At 43.6% G+C, this 16,948-nt stretch overlaps 1 protein-coding gene across 1 annotated transcript in view; it reads left to right on the top strand.

The window, feature by feature from the left end:
• Positions 1-16,558, top strand: part of LOC127527571 (E3 ubiquitin-protein ligase SH3RF3-like) — a 154,760-nt gene extending 138,202 nt beyond the window's left edge. The window contains exon 8 of the mRNA XM_051926672.1: positions 15,197-16,558. Coding sequence (XP_051782632.1) covers positions 15,197-15,365 — 169 coding nt within the window. The 3' untranslated portion in view covers positions 15,366-16,558. The remainder of the gene's footprint in view (positions 1-15,196) is intronic.
• The last annotated feature ends 390 nt before the right edge of the window (positions 16,559-16,948 follow it).

The following is a 16,948-nucleotide window of genomic DNA, read 5'->3' as shown; positions in this document are numbered from 1 at the left end:
AACAAATAAATATAGGATATACAGAGCATTAAATAGAATAAAAGAAAGAGTATAATACTAGATTCAATGCTAAAAGAAATGCCTGAACAAATCACGTAATTTGTTATATAACACACACACACACATTTCCTGAGCATCTGGACAGCGAGGTTACCTGAAAGAAGGCTCAGAATGTCAGATTAAGTTGAATGCCTTCCTGAACAGATGAGTTTTAAGTTGTTTTTTAAAGTCAGCTGATCTCATTCATTTAGGGAGGTCATTCCAAAGTCTGGGTGCTATACAACTGAAGGCCCTGCTGTCACCCATAGAGTGCAAGTTAGTGTGGGGCACAACAAGATGGGCAGAATCAGAGGACCTTTGTGAGCAAACAGCAGCATACTGATGGAGAAGATTATTGATGTAGTCCTGTGTGAGGCCATTTAAAGCTTTGTAGGGTATTAATAGTACTAGGGTGTTGTACCGTGTTAGCCATTATGAATGTAGAGAAAAGCCAAGCAAAATGACACCTTTTATTGGCTAACTAAAAAGATTACAACATTCAAGCTTTCGAGGCAACTCAGGCCCCTTCTTCAGGCAAGATGTAATCAAATTTTATATTCAATCCTGTAAGACATAGGGAGCCAGTGGAGGAGAAAGCAGGATGGGTGTTATGTGCTCGCTGTTGCAGGTTTGTGTAAGGACTCTTGCAGCAGAGTTTTGAATTAAATGTGGATGTGATACAAGATTAGAAGAGGCACCCGCCAGTATGGAGTTAAATAAGCAGGGTTGTGAATGCACTTATGTGTTTGTTTACTGTGATAAACATAAGGATGACTGGAGTCCCAAAGAAAAGTTGGGGTACCAACCAGGCCATTCCGTTTAATGCAAAAATTGTCCAGAAAACTGAACACAAACAAGAGTTAGCTGGTGTGATAGAAATCAGGTTTTGTAAGTGTTGTCTTAGAAATTGAGCTCTGTAGCAAAAGGGGCTCGTCTGAGTGGGTCAGTCACAAGGAGTTCTGTCATGTGGAGGCTTCTCCCTGTAGTGAGACACTCTCTCCTTTTGGACTGACACAGTTTAACAGAGTCCCAGTCCACATGGGCGGGGCCTCTAGAGCACTGTGGGAGGAGTTCAGGTGCGCTCAAGGGGCGGTTTCTTAGCACTGCAGAAACAAAAAGAGATGACATAGTTAGTGACTGTGCTACCCCCAATTCTAGGGTGGTATTACACACTTTAATAGAGTCCAGATTGTGATCCACACATGTCCATGTGTGACAGTACATATAATATAATGGAGTTATTGTAGGGCTGCGTTAGCATGCATCTGCAAAGGAAAAACTTGAAAAGTTTTTAATGCTGAAAAGGGAAGATGGTTAAAGACCAAACATTTTGGCTGCACAACCTTCATCCGGTGTGCAACTGAAAAATATTGAAGGAGTAGGAGGGAAGATACAAGGAGAAAAAGTGAGAACAGGTGAGAAAAAGCAAACATTAGAGAAGATGAAGAGAGAGATCAAAAAGTTAATCTGTCATTAAGACGTGGAAAAATGTGTGATCTCAGGCCTAGAATGAGCTTAGCTTCTTCTTTTTTTTTCAAAATAGTATCTTTGGAGCTCTGTGAAAGAACACAAACAGAGAGATCAGTGCGGCTGTGATCAAGGGATGTGGAGTATTCTACCATAGGCTTTGTGAGGTAGATAATAAATCTGACTTGGTCTGGGTGTGGAATTTGATCCCAGGAAACTGGATCTGTAGATAGATAGATAGATAGATAGATAGATAGATAGATAGATAGATAGATAGATAGATAGATAGATAGATAGATAGATAGATGGACGGACGGACGGACGGACGGACGGACGGACGGACGGACGGACGGACGATCGATCGATCGAGAAGACAGGCTTGTAGTTGACAGTAAGATATGGTCAGACCTATCCAGTTGTACCACAGGCTTATATCTAAAGACGTTGACATTTGGACAGAGCAGGCCCAGCTTGTTCTTTCCACAAGTGGAATATGATGATAGAAGTTTGTTCCCTCAACGGTTCCCCTGGTTTATATCACCGGCATTGTAGGGACAGAAAGATTCATCAAAAGAGTGTTGGTAACAGAGTGAATGATTTCTGTTGCTGAGTTAATAAACACCATCCAGGGTGATGTGAATGATCTCCTTAGGCAGTAACGTGGACAGCTTAGCTATTAGCTAAACAAATGGGCTGGGTGGACTGAAAGGTCACCTCATTTTTGTCAAACTTCTTCCGTTTCTTATGTTACTCCTGTGTTGAATTTCAATACTTTTTCCATCTTCTTGGTTTATTGCCCCATTCTCTGTTAACTCTTCAGTCTGTAGGACATGAAAATATCAGGACGGAAGCCTTTTCCATGACATCTGCCACCAACTATTAGCTACGTCTTGGCTATTCTAATATATGACGGGATAACAGTAAACCCATCGCCCATCTCTTCTTGCTGCATAGATTGAGTTGCAGCCAACTGATTGGCTGTTTTGAGAAGCATAGACTGGCAGGCCTAATGAAGTTGGCACTGAGTGTATATACAATAGGCCTTTCAACAGCACTGAACTTCACGCTAAGAAATTGCACTAATCCTAAGTGCCTTCAGAAAGCATTCAGACCCCTTCATTTTTTGTTATGTTGGAGTCTTGTGCTAAAATTATATAAATTCAATAACCAAGGAATTTTGGCAAATTTATTAATAATAAAAAAAAACCTGAAATATCCCATTGTATTCACACCCTCTGCTCAGTATTTAGTTGAAGCCCCCTTGACAATGATTCCAGCCTGGAGTCTCCTTGGGTGTGACGCACCAAGTGTCACACACCTTGAGCTGTGGATTTTATGTCATTCTTCTCTGCAGATCTTCTTTTCATTGGTTAACTAAAATAGATTACAATATGCAAGCTTTTGAGGCAACTCAAGCCTCTTCTTCAGGCAGCTTGCATATTGTAATCTATTTTAGTTAGCCAATAAAAGGGGTCATTTTGCTTGACTTGTCATTGTATCCATCATGGCTAACACAGAACAACACCCTACTACTTCAGATCGTCTTAAACTATCAGGTTGGATGGAGTCCATCAGTTGACAGCCATTTTCAAGTCTCTCCAGAGATGTTCAGTTGAGTTCAAGCTAGGGCTCTGAGTGGGCAACTCAAGGACAATCCCAGAGCTGTCCATAAGCCACGTTTGTGTTGTCTTTGCTTTACTCTGTTGGGAAGTGAGCCTTCAGCCCAATCTAAGGTTTAGAGCGATCTGGAGTGAGTATTCATTAAGGATATGTCTGTAGGTTTTTCCTTTACCTGGCCTACTCTCCCAGACCCTGCCACTGAAAAACAAAACCACAACATGATGCTGCCAGCGTGATGCTTCACCAGCCGTTGGAATGGTATTGGACTGGTGATGAAGGTGCCTGGTTTTCTCCAGATATGATGCATAGAACAGAGGCCAAACAGTTCAATCTCGGTTTCATCAGACTATAGAATCTTGATTCTCTTAGACTGAGAGGCCTTTATTTGCCCTTTTGCAAACTCCAGGTGGGCTTTCATATGTCATCTGACCACTCTGCCATAAAGCCCCAATTAATGGAATGTTGCAGTGGTTAATTGTCCTACTGGAAGTTTCTCCCATTTTCTCACAGGTTCGCTGCAGGTCAGCCAGAGGGTCCATTGGGTTTCTGGTAACCTCTCTTATCAGTGCTCTCTTCCCTGATTGCTCAGTTTGGCCGGGCAGGCAGCTCTAACAAGAGTCATGGTTGTTCTACTATTTACACTATTTAAGAGTTATGGAGACCTCTGAGCACTTGGGAAACTTCACAAATCAGTGCTTCACTGGCTCAAAGATCTGCAGGCAATTCTTTCAACCCCATGGCTCGATTTCTGAGCAACTTCTATAGACATGTGTGCCTTTCCCAATCACGTGCAATCAATTGACTTGACCAAGGTGGGCTCCAAACAAGGCATAGAAACATCTCAATGATGATCATGGGATGCACCTGAGCCACATTTTAAGTGTCATAGCAAAGGAACTGAATACTTTTGTTAATGAGATATTTCATATTTTTTATTTTAATACATTTTTAAAAATTTGAAGAAAAAAATCCTGTTTTCACTTTTGTAATTCTGTGGCATTGAGTGTTGTTTGATGGGGAAAAAAATGGACTTCAGTGATTTTAGCGCAAGGCTGCAAAATAATAAAGTTTGCAAAAACTAAAGGGGTCAGGATCCTTTTTGAAGGCACTGTCTACCCATAAGGCCTTGTACTGGGAGAAGTCATAGTGTTGGTTCTCTCTGAAATGTAAAAGCACCAGCCTGGATCATGCAGAAACTCTTTGAGAATTCAACGAATGAGCCCTTCACGAACATTAAATAGATTTAATTTAACTTTAAATGAAATAACAGATTGAGATGGCCAAAGGCAGCGGAGTTTTCCATTTTACTTTTTCTCTTGTTCGTTTTAGAGAAATGAAAAAACATTGATTCTTTGCAATAAGACAAAACTTGTGCCAAATGCATAAATTAAGAAATGCTGATTACTGCTGTAGTGGGGAAAAGGGGCTTAAATAAAATGTGTGCTCAATGTCTATTTAATTATTTAACTTGCCCATGTTTCAAATGATCTTTATTTTACTACTTGGATCTTAGAATTAAGAGTGTAATCTTTGCTAATTGAGTCTTGTCACAGCTCATTTATTCAATGGAGCTTTTCCATTTAACGCATGCCTTCGACGTCAGGACCCTACTCCATTGAAAACTGGATTAAGTTGAGGCAGCATGACTTGATAAATGCCCATGAGGCTACGTAACAATATCACGCTTCACAAATACCTCACTGATCCTCGTGGGAATGTCATTGCTTTTTAAATAACGAGCTTATGATATCCATACAACTATGAAGAATAATGGTGTGATATAAGCTTCGGCGGCTGGTAATCTACTCTTCAGTGGACTTACAGACATCAACGCAGTGCAGACATTATACGTCCTATTGATGGATATTATTTCTTATCACTTCTTCATTAGATATAAAGATACAAAGACCACACACACCCCAGCAACAAACTGTTTGGCCCCACCATCCAACGTTTCAGACTCCTCAGGTCAATAGATAGATAGATAGATAGATAGATAGATAGATAGATAGATAGATAGATAGATAGATAGATAGATAGATAGATAGATAGATACTTTATTAATCCCAATGGGAAATTCACATTCTCCAGCAGCTGCATACTGATACAATAAATAATATTAAATTAAAGATTGATAATAATGCAGGTGAAAAACAGACAATAACTTTGTATAATGTTAAATGTTAACGTTTACCCCCCCCCCCCCCCCCGGGTGGAATTGAAGAGTCGCTTAGTTTGGGGGAGGAACGATCTCCTCAATCTGTCAGTGGAGCAGGACAGTGACAGCAGTCTGTCGCTGAAGCTGCTCTTCTGTCTGAAGATGACACCGTTTAGTAGATGCAGTGGATTCTCCATAATTGATAGGAGCCTGCTGAGCGCCCTTCGCTCTGCCACAGATGTTAAACTGTCCAGCTCCATGCCAACAATAGAGCTTGCCTTCCTCACCAGTTTGTTCAGGCGTGAGGCGTCTTTCCTCTTAATGCTGCCTCCTCAGCACACCACCACGTAGAAGAGGGCGCTCGCCACAACTGTCTGATAGAACATTTGCAGCATCTTATTGCAGATGTTGAAGGACGCCAGCCTTCTAAGGAAGTATAGTCGGCTCTGTCCTTTCTTGCACAGCGCATCAGTATTGGCAGTCCAGTCTAATTTATCATCCAGCTGCACTCCCAGATATTTATAGGTTTGCACCATCTGCACACAGTCACCTTTGATGATCACGGGGTCTATGAGGGGTCTGGGCCTCCTAAAATCCACCACCAGCTCCTTGGTTTTGCTGGTGTTCAGTTGTAGGTGGTTTGAGTCACACCATTTAACAAAGTCATTGATTAGGTCCCTATACTCATCCTCCAGCCCATTCCTGATGCAGCCCACGATAGCAGTGTCGTCAGCGAACTTTTGCACATGGCAGGACTCCAAGTTGTATTGGAAGTCCGATGTATATAGGCTGAACAGGACCGGAGAAAGTACAGTCCCTTGTGGCGCTCCTGTGTTGCTGACCACAATGTCAGACGTACAGTTCCCAAGATGCACATACTGAGGTCTGTCTTTAAGATAGTCCACGATCCATGCCACTAGGTATGAATCTAATCCCATCTTTGTCAGCTTGTCCCTAAGGAGCAGAGGTTGGATTGTGTTGAAGGCGCTAGAGAAGTATAGAAGCATAATTCTTACAGCACCACTGCCTCTGTCCAAGTGAGAGAGGGATCGGAGTAGCATATAGATGATGGCATCCTCCGCTCCCACCTTCTCATGATATGCAAACTGCAGAGGGTCGAGGGCATGTTGAACCTGTGGCCTAAGGTGGTGAAGCAGCAGCCTCTCCATGGTCTTCATCACATGTGATGTCAGAAACTGTTACGTTGCACACAGTCATCTGGGACAGAGACCCCATTATGCAAACCCAGTACTTAGTTGAAGCCCCTATGACAACAGTTCCAGTCTGGAGACTCCTTGGGTGTGACGTACCAAGTTTCACAGACCTTGAGCTGTGGATTTTCTGTCATTCTTCTCCACAGATCTTCCCAAACTCTATCAGATCAGATGGAGTCCATCAATTTGTCAGCCATTTTTAGGTCTCTACAGAGATGTTCAGTTGGGTTTAAGCTAAGACTTTGGGTGGGCAACTCAAGGATGGTCCCAGAGCTGTCCATAAGCCATGTTTGTGTTGTCTTTGCTTTGTGCTTAGGGTCATTGCCCTGTTGGGAAGTGAACCTTCAGCCCAGTCTAAGGTTTAGAGCAATCTGGAGCGAGTATTCATTAAGGATAGCTCAGTAGGTTTTTCCTTAACCCTCCCAGTCCCTGCCACTGAAAAACAACCCCACCACATGATGCTACCACCATGATGCTTCACCAACTATTGGAATGGTATTGCACAGGTGATGAGCGTGCCTGGTTTCTCCAGATGTGATGCCTAGAACTGAGGCCAAACAGTTCAGTCTTGACTGAAGGTTCACTGGGTTACTGGTCACCTCTTATCAGTGCCCTCTTCCCTGATTACTCAGTTTGGCCAGGCAGGCAACTCTAAGAAGAATCATGGTTGTTCCACATTTACTCCATTTAAGAATTATGGAGACCTCTGAGCACTTGGGAAACTTCACAAACCAGTGCTTCACTGGCTCAGAGATCTGCAGGCAATTCTTTCAACCCCATGGCTTGATTTCCGACCAACGTCTATGGACATTTGTGCCTTTCCCAATCAAGTGCAATCAATTGACTTGACCAAGGTAGACTCCAAACAAGGCATAGAAACATCTCAATGATTATCATGGGATGTACCTGAGCCACATTTTAACACTAGAATTACCAAAGCCTACGAAAAAACTCACAATCCTGGCCCACCTTAAATCCTTTCCCACCTCTCTGTTAGCGCCTTTTGTCTTGCCTACCATCCCAGTCCCTGCCACTGAAAAACAACCCCACCACATGATGCTACCACCATGGTATTGTACAGGTGATGAGCATGCCTGGTTTTCAAACAGATCAATCTCGGTTTCATCAGACTAGAGAGTCTTGTTCCTCTTAGTCTGAGAGGCGTTTATTTGCCCTTTTGCAAACTCCAAGAGGACTTTCATACTGTATGTCGTCTGGCCACTCTGCCATAAAGCCCCTGATTAGTGGAGTGTTGCAGAGGTTAACTGCCCTTTTGGAAGTTTCTCCCATTTTCAATCAGGTTCGCTGGAGGTCAGCTGTGATGACGCAGGTTCTGCTCCATGCTCCTATCCAGCTTCTGGGAGCTCTGAACCCGACACCGTCAGTAATGTCACCGATGAGCTGGACAGTGAGGCACAACAATGAAGCAAGGGGACAGTGCAAAAGTGCTTTTATTAAAAACAACAAAAATCAAAGTGTCCAAACAAATAGTTTAGTGTCTCAAATCTAATAAAAACAAGTGAACAGTGGAGGATTAAAAAAGCTCAATAAAAATTTCCTTTAAAATCCAATGAGGTTAAAACAATGGCTGGAAACAGTCCTTTAAAAACAGATCCCGGTGCCTTTCTACTGGGGACTCCCCTGCTTCTCCCGTCCAGGCTATGCACCAGGAAAGCCACCCTACCTGCAGCTGACCTTCTCTCTGCTTTCATCTGCTGGTCTGTTCGCCTTTCCGACCCCTGGCTCTGTTGGGCATCATCAGACAGTGACTTGGACTCCCAAACGACCAGGGTGCTCACGCTGGGGCTTTCACTTCCCAAGTCCCGACTCCCGCCACCTTCACGGCCTTATGCGGCGAGCCATCCTTCTTCCGGTCACTCCCACTCCTCACTAATGCTCAGCTGGAGCGACCACTACTGACTGCCCCTGGATGCCGGCCAAACACCCCATGAGGGCTCACTGTCCAGCTGCCAACCGCTCTATACAGTGAGCGAGCATTCGCTCAATCACACACCAGCTTTCTCCTCCCTGCTTCCTGCCTTCTTCTTCTCCTGTAACCTCCGTCTGTCTTTTTTTTTCCTCCCTTTCATAGCCGCCTCGCGCTTCTATTATTTATCACGGGGACGTGAATCAGGTGTGTAAATTAGCGGCTCTCGGCATCAATTATGGATGCAGACGACTCCTCACCTGTGCACTTAAGCGAGGACCACCCACATCACGAATTCACCTGGAAACCTGCTCCGGCCTCACTACCACACCCCCTCTCTAAGCCGTGAGGGCGGCGACTATTTATTTAAAAAGTCGCCTTTTTGACTTGAACTGTGCACCCACTACACCACATCAGCCAGGTTAATAAACTGTTAAGTTGCACACAGTCATCTGGGACAGAGACCCCGTTACGTGAGCCCCTGTGCTAGCAGTCTGGCCATACCAGCCCATCAGTTTGACTGTCTGATTGCTACTCTCTGACACAGGACTGAGCTTTTACTTATTTAGTAATTACAGTATTGTAATTGGTTGGTTGATTTAATTATTTTTATTCTGGAAAATTATGAATGCATTTATTTATAACTTTGAGCAGTCACATATTTGTTTACTGTATTTGTGTCTATTTTTAATTGTTTTTTTTTGTTCTTTATTTTGTCTTATACAATTTCTTGTATTAGGAATTTGTTAGTTTTCGCATACCCCTTGGGGTCAGAGTGCAGGGTCAGCCATTGTACAGCGCCCCTGGAGCAATTGAAGTTTAAGGGCCTTGCTCAAGGGCCCAGCAGAGTAAGATCTCTTTTGGAACTGGCAACCTTCGGGATACCAGCGCAGATCCTTAGTCTCAGAGCCACCACTCCACCCTATTTGTAATCATTAAATACAGTAACTATGACCCTGTGTTCGGATTCAGCGGGTTGGAAAATGGATGGATGGATGGATGTTTGTCATCGTTCTCTTTTGTAATTTGCCTGCCCTGATTTAGGCTTTTTCTTTCCTTTATTGATATTTGTACTGTTTTTGTGAATTATTCATTGCTTTCAATGTATTTTTTTGTTGTTATTGTGCTATTTAAATATTGTTTAACCTCCTTGTCATTAAGAGAGAATCAAGCACTGTGTTTTTGATGAGAGCAACACTATAGCACCACAAGGAACAGGCCTGTCTCCTTTTCTCATCATGCCATACACTTCCGACTATAAATATAACACCAGGTCATGTCACTTGCAGGAATTCTCAGATGATTCTGCACGTATGAGGTGTATTGATAACGGGGATGAGACAGAGGATAGAAGTCAGAGGGAGAAGTTTATTTCCTGGTGCAAACAGAATGATCTGCAACTTAACATCAGCAAAACCAAGGAACTGGTTATTGACATTGACCGCACCATGGAGTCTGAATATCCGGTCACTATTCAAGAAGTGGATGTAGAGGTGGTGCACTGCTGCAAGTACTTAGGGGTCCACATCAATGTCAGGTTGGACTGGTCTCAGAACACAGAGGAACTATATAAGGGGCGGTCAAAAAGTGTGACATAGCGGGAGAGTGAGAGACCAGCTACCTCACACATTGTTGTGGAGGGGAATGCAACAGGTCTGTAGACCAGTTACAACAGGTCTGGATTGGTTTTGGAGTGTAGTGTTGTTTTAATAAGAGTTTGAGTTATTCAGCGCAATGTCGCAGTTCAAACAACGTGCTCACATCAAGTTCATGTGCAAATTAGGGAAATCAGCTTCAGATACCCTAGCGGTGTTCCTGTATTGTTGGAAGTGACATCCTTCACAACTTCTATAACTTTCTGATGGCCAGTGCGATTTTCTATGCTGTGGTGTGCTGGCCTGGTAATATCACTTGAGAACAGGCCCACCAGATAAACAAACTAATTGAAAGGGCAAGCTCAGTTATGGGACACACTCTGGACCCCTGTAGGTGTGACAATGCGTGTCCTGCTCCACGCTCCCTCTTCGGTAATGTAACGGGATGAACTGGCAGATGGGGACAAATCAAACTGAGTAAGGGGATGGTGCAAAAGGTGCGAGTGCTTTTACTTATACAAAAACAAATGCAAACAGTGTCCAAAGTGTAGTGCTTCAAAATTATCCTTAAATAAATAATCCATAAAAACAGGATGATAAAAGTGGAGGTTAAAACTCAATAAATAATTCCTTTAAAACAAGATTAAAAACAACAGGCTAGAAGCAGTCTCTTTTAAAAACCCGGTGCCTTCAGCTTTCATCTGATGGCTCCTCTGCTTATCCCTCTTGGGCCTGGCAGCAAAGGAGTCGCCCCTTTCAGCAGGTCCAGCTGCCTTAAAAACTGGTCCGATAGCCTTCCGTCCCCTGGCTATGTACAGCCATAACACCAGATTGAGACTCGGGTTCCCCAACAACCAGGGCGCTCACGTTGGGACTCTCCCTCCCAAGCCTTCTTGACTCCCACTGCCTTGTGCAGCGAGCCGTCCTCGATCCTGGTCACTCCTGCTCCTCTGAATACCTCAGCGGGAGAGACCCAATCCATCCGCCCCAGAGTGCTGGCCAAACACCCCGCCAGGGTTCTCATCCCAGCTGCCTGCCATTACTCAAGCGAGCCTGTTCTCGCTCACTTGCTCCTGCACCGGCTCTCCAATTCTCCAGCCTTCTTCTCCCTTAACCTCCGTCCTTCTCTCTTTTCTTCCTCCCTCCGCACTCGCACTTTTCCTATTTATAATGGGGACGTGACACAGGTGTGGCGATTAGCAGCTCCCAGCATCAATTACGGACATGGGTGATCACACACCTGTGCACTTCAGTGCAGAAACACCCATGCCCGTATCGCGCCCAGGAACAGCTCCAGCCACATTAACCATGCCCCCTCCTTAAGCCGTGAGTGCAGCGATTATTTATTTAAAATGGCAAACAGCCGTGGACCTCTCACTTTACCATAGTAGGTCATAGTGAAGGGGACAATTAAAACAAAATTGAGAGCCATTGTGAACAATGCTGCACATCCTCCCTCCGGTACACTAACACTGAGGACTTTCAGCCAACAAATTATAAGGGAAGTGTGTGAAGAAACACGACTGAGGGGGTCCTTTATACCAAAAGTAATATGCCTGTATAAGGCCTTACTGGGATTGGAACTGAAAGTCAGATGTTTTCTTTCGTTTTAGTTTTCGTTCTTTTTAGTAACGACCTCTTGGGCACAGCCATCGGCAGTGTGTCTGTCTGTGGAGAGAGTGTCGACCTCGTCGAGAGGTTTACTTACCTCAGCAGCAACATTCTTGTCTCTGGTGACTCTTTCTATGAAATCAGTAGATGGATTGGGAGAGCATGGGGGGGGGGGGGGGGGGGGGTCATGAGGTCACTGGAAAGGGGGTGTGGCGCTCCTGATATCTGCCAAAGGATGACGGTCCAAGTCTTTAGAGTCTTGGTGCTTCTTGTCTTGCTATATGGTTGTGAGACATGGACGCTATCCAGTGACCTGAGACAAAGGCTGGACTACTTTGGTACTGTGTCTCCCCGGAGAATCCTTGGGTTCCGTTGGTTTGACTTTGTGTTGCTCATGGAGTCCCGAATGAGGCACATTACCTGCATTGTGAGGGAGCGTCAGTTACAGCACTACGGCCATGTGGCGCTTTTCCCTGAGTGTGAGCCGGCTCATAAGATCATCATTGTTGGGCACCTGAGTGGCTGTACCAGGCCAAGGGGTCACCCATGTAACACCTGGCTGTGGCAGATAGAGGGTCATTTCTAGATGGTGGGACTGGACCACGTGTCTGCCTGGGGGTTGCCAACCGGGACCCCGAGTTGCTTTGTCGTGTTGTGGATGCGGCAACGCACTGTACCAGTATATGCTCCCCAGCTTGACTTGACTTGAACTTAGTAATTCTGGTGTGTGTTCACACATGCTCCTTTTATCCAGGTTGAGATATCAGCAAGACAAACCAAAATTCTGTGTAGGCCTCTAATGACAAATAGAGCTGAGTATCATCAACAGAGCACTGATAGGAGACTCCATGAGATTGGATGATGAGGCCTATATAGAAAAGAGGGGCAAACTGATCCTGGGGGCACTGCTGTGCTTTCCTGATGCACCCTTAACATCTCTCCTCTCCAGAACACACAGTTGGATCTGGCCAAGCAGTAGGACTCAACCCCCTATGAGGGCATTCCCATTGATGCAGAGTTCAGAGAGGGTGTGCAAGGAAGATCTGATGGTTGGTTGTTTCAAAGGCAGATTTGAGATCTAGCAGGTTGAGGACAGATGATAAGTTGGTAGATCGAGCCAGCCGTTGACAACAGCCAGTGGAGCTGTATCAGTGGAATGACTGGTTTTGAATCCTGACTGATTACGTCAAGCAATCTGTTCTGTTGAAGAAAAGAAGAGACTTGGGTAGGGACAGCACGTCAAGTGTTTAGGACAGAAAGGAGAGGAGAGTGAGAGAGACATAGTAATCTGCAAGTCAGTAGGAATGAGGTCAGTGTGATTCCTTACTCAGTGTCACTCATTCTATTTTGAATTCACAAAATAAGAGCAAAAATAGGACTTCCAAAAGTTAAATGAATGAAGTGGTTCAGCTACCAGCAGGAATGAGACATTGGTCAAACCACAGCCATTACAGCCCTTTAAAAACCAAGTTGATTAAACATGGAATACAGAGCCAAGAGGACTGAATGAGGCCTGGGAGCAAGGGGGCAAAGTTAGTGTGTAATACTAGAGGATGAGATTGAGTTAGGCCGTGGAATAAGGTGGGCTCATCCACAGTGGACGTGACTTACATTCAGGTCACCCAATCCAAACACCATCAGAGTGTTCATCTTTATAGCATTTCTTTGTCCTCGCCATAGTCTTCTATGAAGTCTGCTCCCAATAAATAAGACAGGAGACAAGTCTAATGTGTGCTCCATCTGCGATAAAGCTTCCAGTTCGTGATGAATAAAGTTGTTCAGGGCAATCTGCCATCTCTGAATAAAGCTGTCAAACATTAGAATGTGTACTGTATTACATTATCCTTCACAAGACTAAGGCGGCTTTAAAACTGAGTGGACGAATTAATGCCTCTGGGTGCAAAAGTAATTGGTTGTTTTTAGTCCGGGCCTCACAAAGATTAATGGCGACAAGCTGAGTAAGCCAGGTAGTAGGAATATCATTTCAGTCCACTTCAGTTACTGTAAGCAGCTTTCATTTACTAAGAGTTAAGTAACGAAACAAATGGACTGCTTTAAAAAGTCTAATTAAAAAACACTTTCTGTGGCACACTGATCTCTCCTGAGCTGGTCTGGGAAAATAGCAAATGATGGGCTGAAGCAGATGGGAGTTTAGGATGGGCGAAGATGACAACGTAATAGTACAGTAAATATGCTGATATAGTAACTCGAGCTACAGAATCTATCTATCTATCTATCTATCTATCTATCTATCTATCTATCTATCTATCTATCTATCTATCTATCTATCTATCTATCTATCTATCTATCTATCTATCTATCTATCTTGGTATTTCTAAGTTAGTCTAATGGGAGAGTGAGTGTTGTTGTTTGCATGAGTGGGCTCTATAATGGTCTGGCTGTGTCCACACTACTTTGTAGACATTAGTCTCCGTTTTGGCTTTGGTCTATGCTACCCCTTAAAATGGAGACATCTGAAAATGCTCATCAGAGCTGTACGGTATTCTTCTCAAAGTGCAAAACTTGGTGTTGTCATATGGATGAGTGAAAACAGCGTGACGTGTGAGTCCCTGTCTTGCACCCAAAAACACAAAGCTGAGTCTCAGTTTATTCAGCTTGAAACAGAAACAGCACGGTTATTTAATGTAGCGAGATCTACCACTTTCCTAAGCACAGACACAACAATCAGACAGGGTCGTGGCCAGTTTAGTGGCCAAGTAATCCTGTTCCCTGCATTTAAAATGTTCCTTGCATCACCCATCAACGGCAAGCACGATATAGCTCGATGCGATTGATTCAGATCTGCTTTAGCTGTGACCCGCTGCAGCATTGGGAGCCCGCGGTTGCCCCAGTAACTGATAAACTATCTTCCACAGAAGTGGCGATCGCACTACAGGACGCTCTTCGGTGTATCATCCTGTCGGGGGAAGTCCCAAACAAGTTTAGAAACCTTACAATAGGTAGATAGAATTAGCTTTCTGATTGGTTTGTATGTATCACATTTTCCTGCTCTGATTGGATCCTGCTCATTACGATGTCTTGTTCCCTGATTGGTCACTTTTCATGAAGGAATACCATATTCCAACATGATGATCACAGAGGAGTTGCTTAGTTGTTTGCATCCAAATTGTGCTTTGTAGAGTGTGAATGCTACATATATGTGGAAAAGTAAAATATTTTACTGGTCACTACAGCTTTGTGATAAATCCAGAGGCCTGTGGTGTTCCATTCCTTCAAGGATTTTTCCGTGGATGGATGCACACCCACTGAGAGTCAGAGACCCTTTCGGAAATGATGTGAAAGCACTGGTGTGAATGGAGATTGCTTTCATTTAAAAATACCACTTTGAAATAAAAATGTAGTGTTGTGGAGTGTGCACTAAGACATTCATTGGTGGGAATTTATAATATTGCACGAATATTGATCCAAGCAAAATGATACTCAAAAGGTAACAATCGATTTTGTACCCAGTGCCGTTCCATAACATGGTTAGGAAAAAAAAGAACGTGGTGCAGGCGAAGAAAAGTGCAGTTTGTGAATTAACTGTGTGGTCTTCTCTCTGCAGGTACCGAGTGGTGGTCCCATACCCGCCCCAGAGCGAGGCAGAGATCGAACTCAAGGAAGGAGACATTGTGTTCGTCCATAAGAAGCGAGAGGACGGCTGGTTCAAGGGAACGTTACAGCGTACCGGGAGGACTGGCCTCTTCCCAGGCAGCTTCGTGGAGAGCTTCTGAGAAGCACAGTTACACCATAGCACATATTTTCAAAAAAGAAAAAAAAAATTTATTTGCATCTTTGCAGTTTTGGAAAAAAAAAGAGAAAATTCTCTTGAATGAAAATTCCAGCCGAGTCTTTTCTGACATTGATTCTTCTCTTGAGCACAACAAGACATTTGCAATGGAAAGAGAATTCACCTTCACTGCCATCTTTACTTCCAAAGAAAGAAATGGACAGTTTTTTTTTTTCTTTTTTCTTTTTCATTCATTACATACAAGCACAGAGAGAAAGTCCGGAGTGACCATGCTGCTCACTTCTGGGGTGTTGCAGCCGTGCCTTCCAGCCGCATGGTCACAGACTGACTGCCCACCCGAGGAGCGCCTTGCAGCACTGGGGTTCATTTCTATACAAAAGAATATTTATGAAGTCTGTATATTATTACACTTTATATTGCCACAAAAAGTATTTATATACTGTATAGAAAGAGAGATGGAGAGGCCCCTTTGGATTATATAAATAGCGCCTTTAATCATGGGCAATGCCCTAATAAGCTTAGTGAAACAGCCAAGAAATAAAACCAAGCATCGTTCACAAATGACTGCAGTGGAGCACATATGAATTTTGATGAAACAAAAGAGCAGCAAAACAACAACAACCAATCAAAGATCCAACAAATACAAGAGGAGTGTAGTGAAGCACATAGGAAGCAAAAGCACCGAAATGATCTCTTCAACAGCCAGTGACTATAATAAAGCACATAGGATTTTTTTTTATTAAACAAAATTAACATAGTGACCCTGACCCCTTAAACAGCCAATAAATATAGCGCCTTTTACAATGAGTGTACTGAAGTACTTATAGACGAAAACAGCAAAACAGTCCTTCAAACAGCATTTCATGATGGGCACAGTAAAGCACAAAGCAACTATTAGAAGCACCTTTCACGATAATCGTAGTAAAGCACATGTGCAGTTTTACAACAGCCAATAAACACAGCACCTTTGACAATGGCCATGGTAAAGCACGTTAAAAAAGAAAACAAGCAAAGCAACAACCAGTGAAAGAGCCAACACATATGGCGCCTTTCACAGTAATCTTAGTGAAGCACATGCGGTGTTAGCTTTAACAAAACGAATGGACTGAACCAAACACTCAGACATCCAATAGATATAGCGCCTTTAGAGAAGCACATGAGAGTTTTTCTATTAAATGAAAGAAAACAGTACAACAATCATAAAACGATGTTATATAGTGAGGCTAGGGATCTGCACTGGCAATCGGAAGGTTGCCGGTTCGAATCCCGTAAATGCCAATAGGGACTCTGCTCTGTTGGGCCCTTGAGCAAGGCCCTTAACCTGCAATTGCTGAGTGCTTTGAGTAATGAGAAAAGCGCTATATAAATGCAAAGAATTATTAAAGAATTATTATTTCAGAGTGGACAGTATAGGAGATATCAATTATAATTCAAATAAATGGTCAGGTCAGGTTGGGGAGCATGCACTGGTACAGCACATTGCCGCACCCACCACATGATGAAACAGCTTGTGATCCTGGTTGGGGAACCCCTCAGGCAGACACACAGTTCAGTTCCACCCTCCAG

This window comes from Erpetoichthys calabaricus, chromosome 4, assembly GCF_900747795.2.
Source record: "Erpetoichthys calabaricus chromosome 4, fErpCal1.3, whole genome shotgun sequence".
Classification (NCBI taxonomy): domain Eukaryota; kingdom Metazoa; phylum Chordata; class Cladistia; order Polypteriformes; family Polypteridae; genus Erpetoichthys; species Erpetoichthys calabaricus.
Note: the sequence above shows the minus strand (reverse complement) of the source record. Positions and strands in the feature narration are given on the sequence as shown.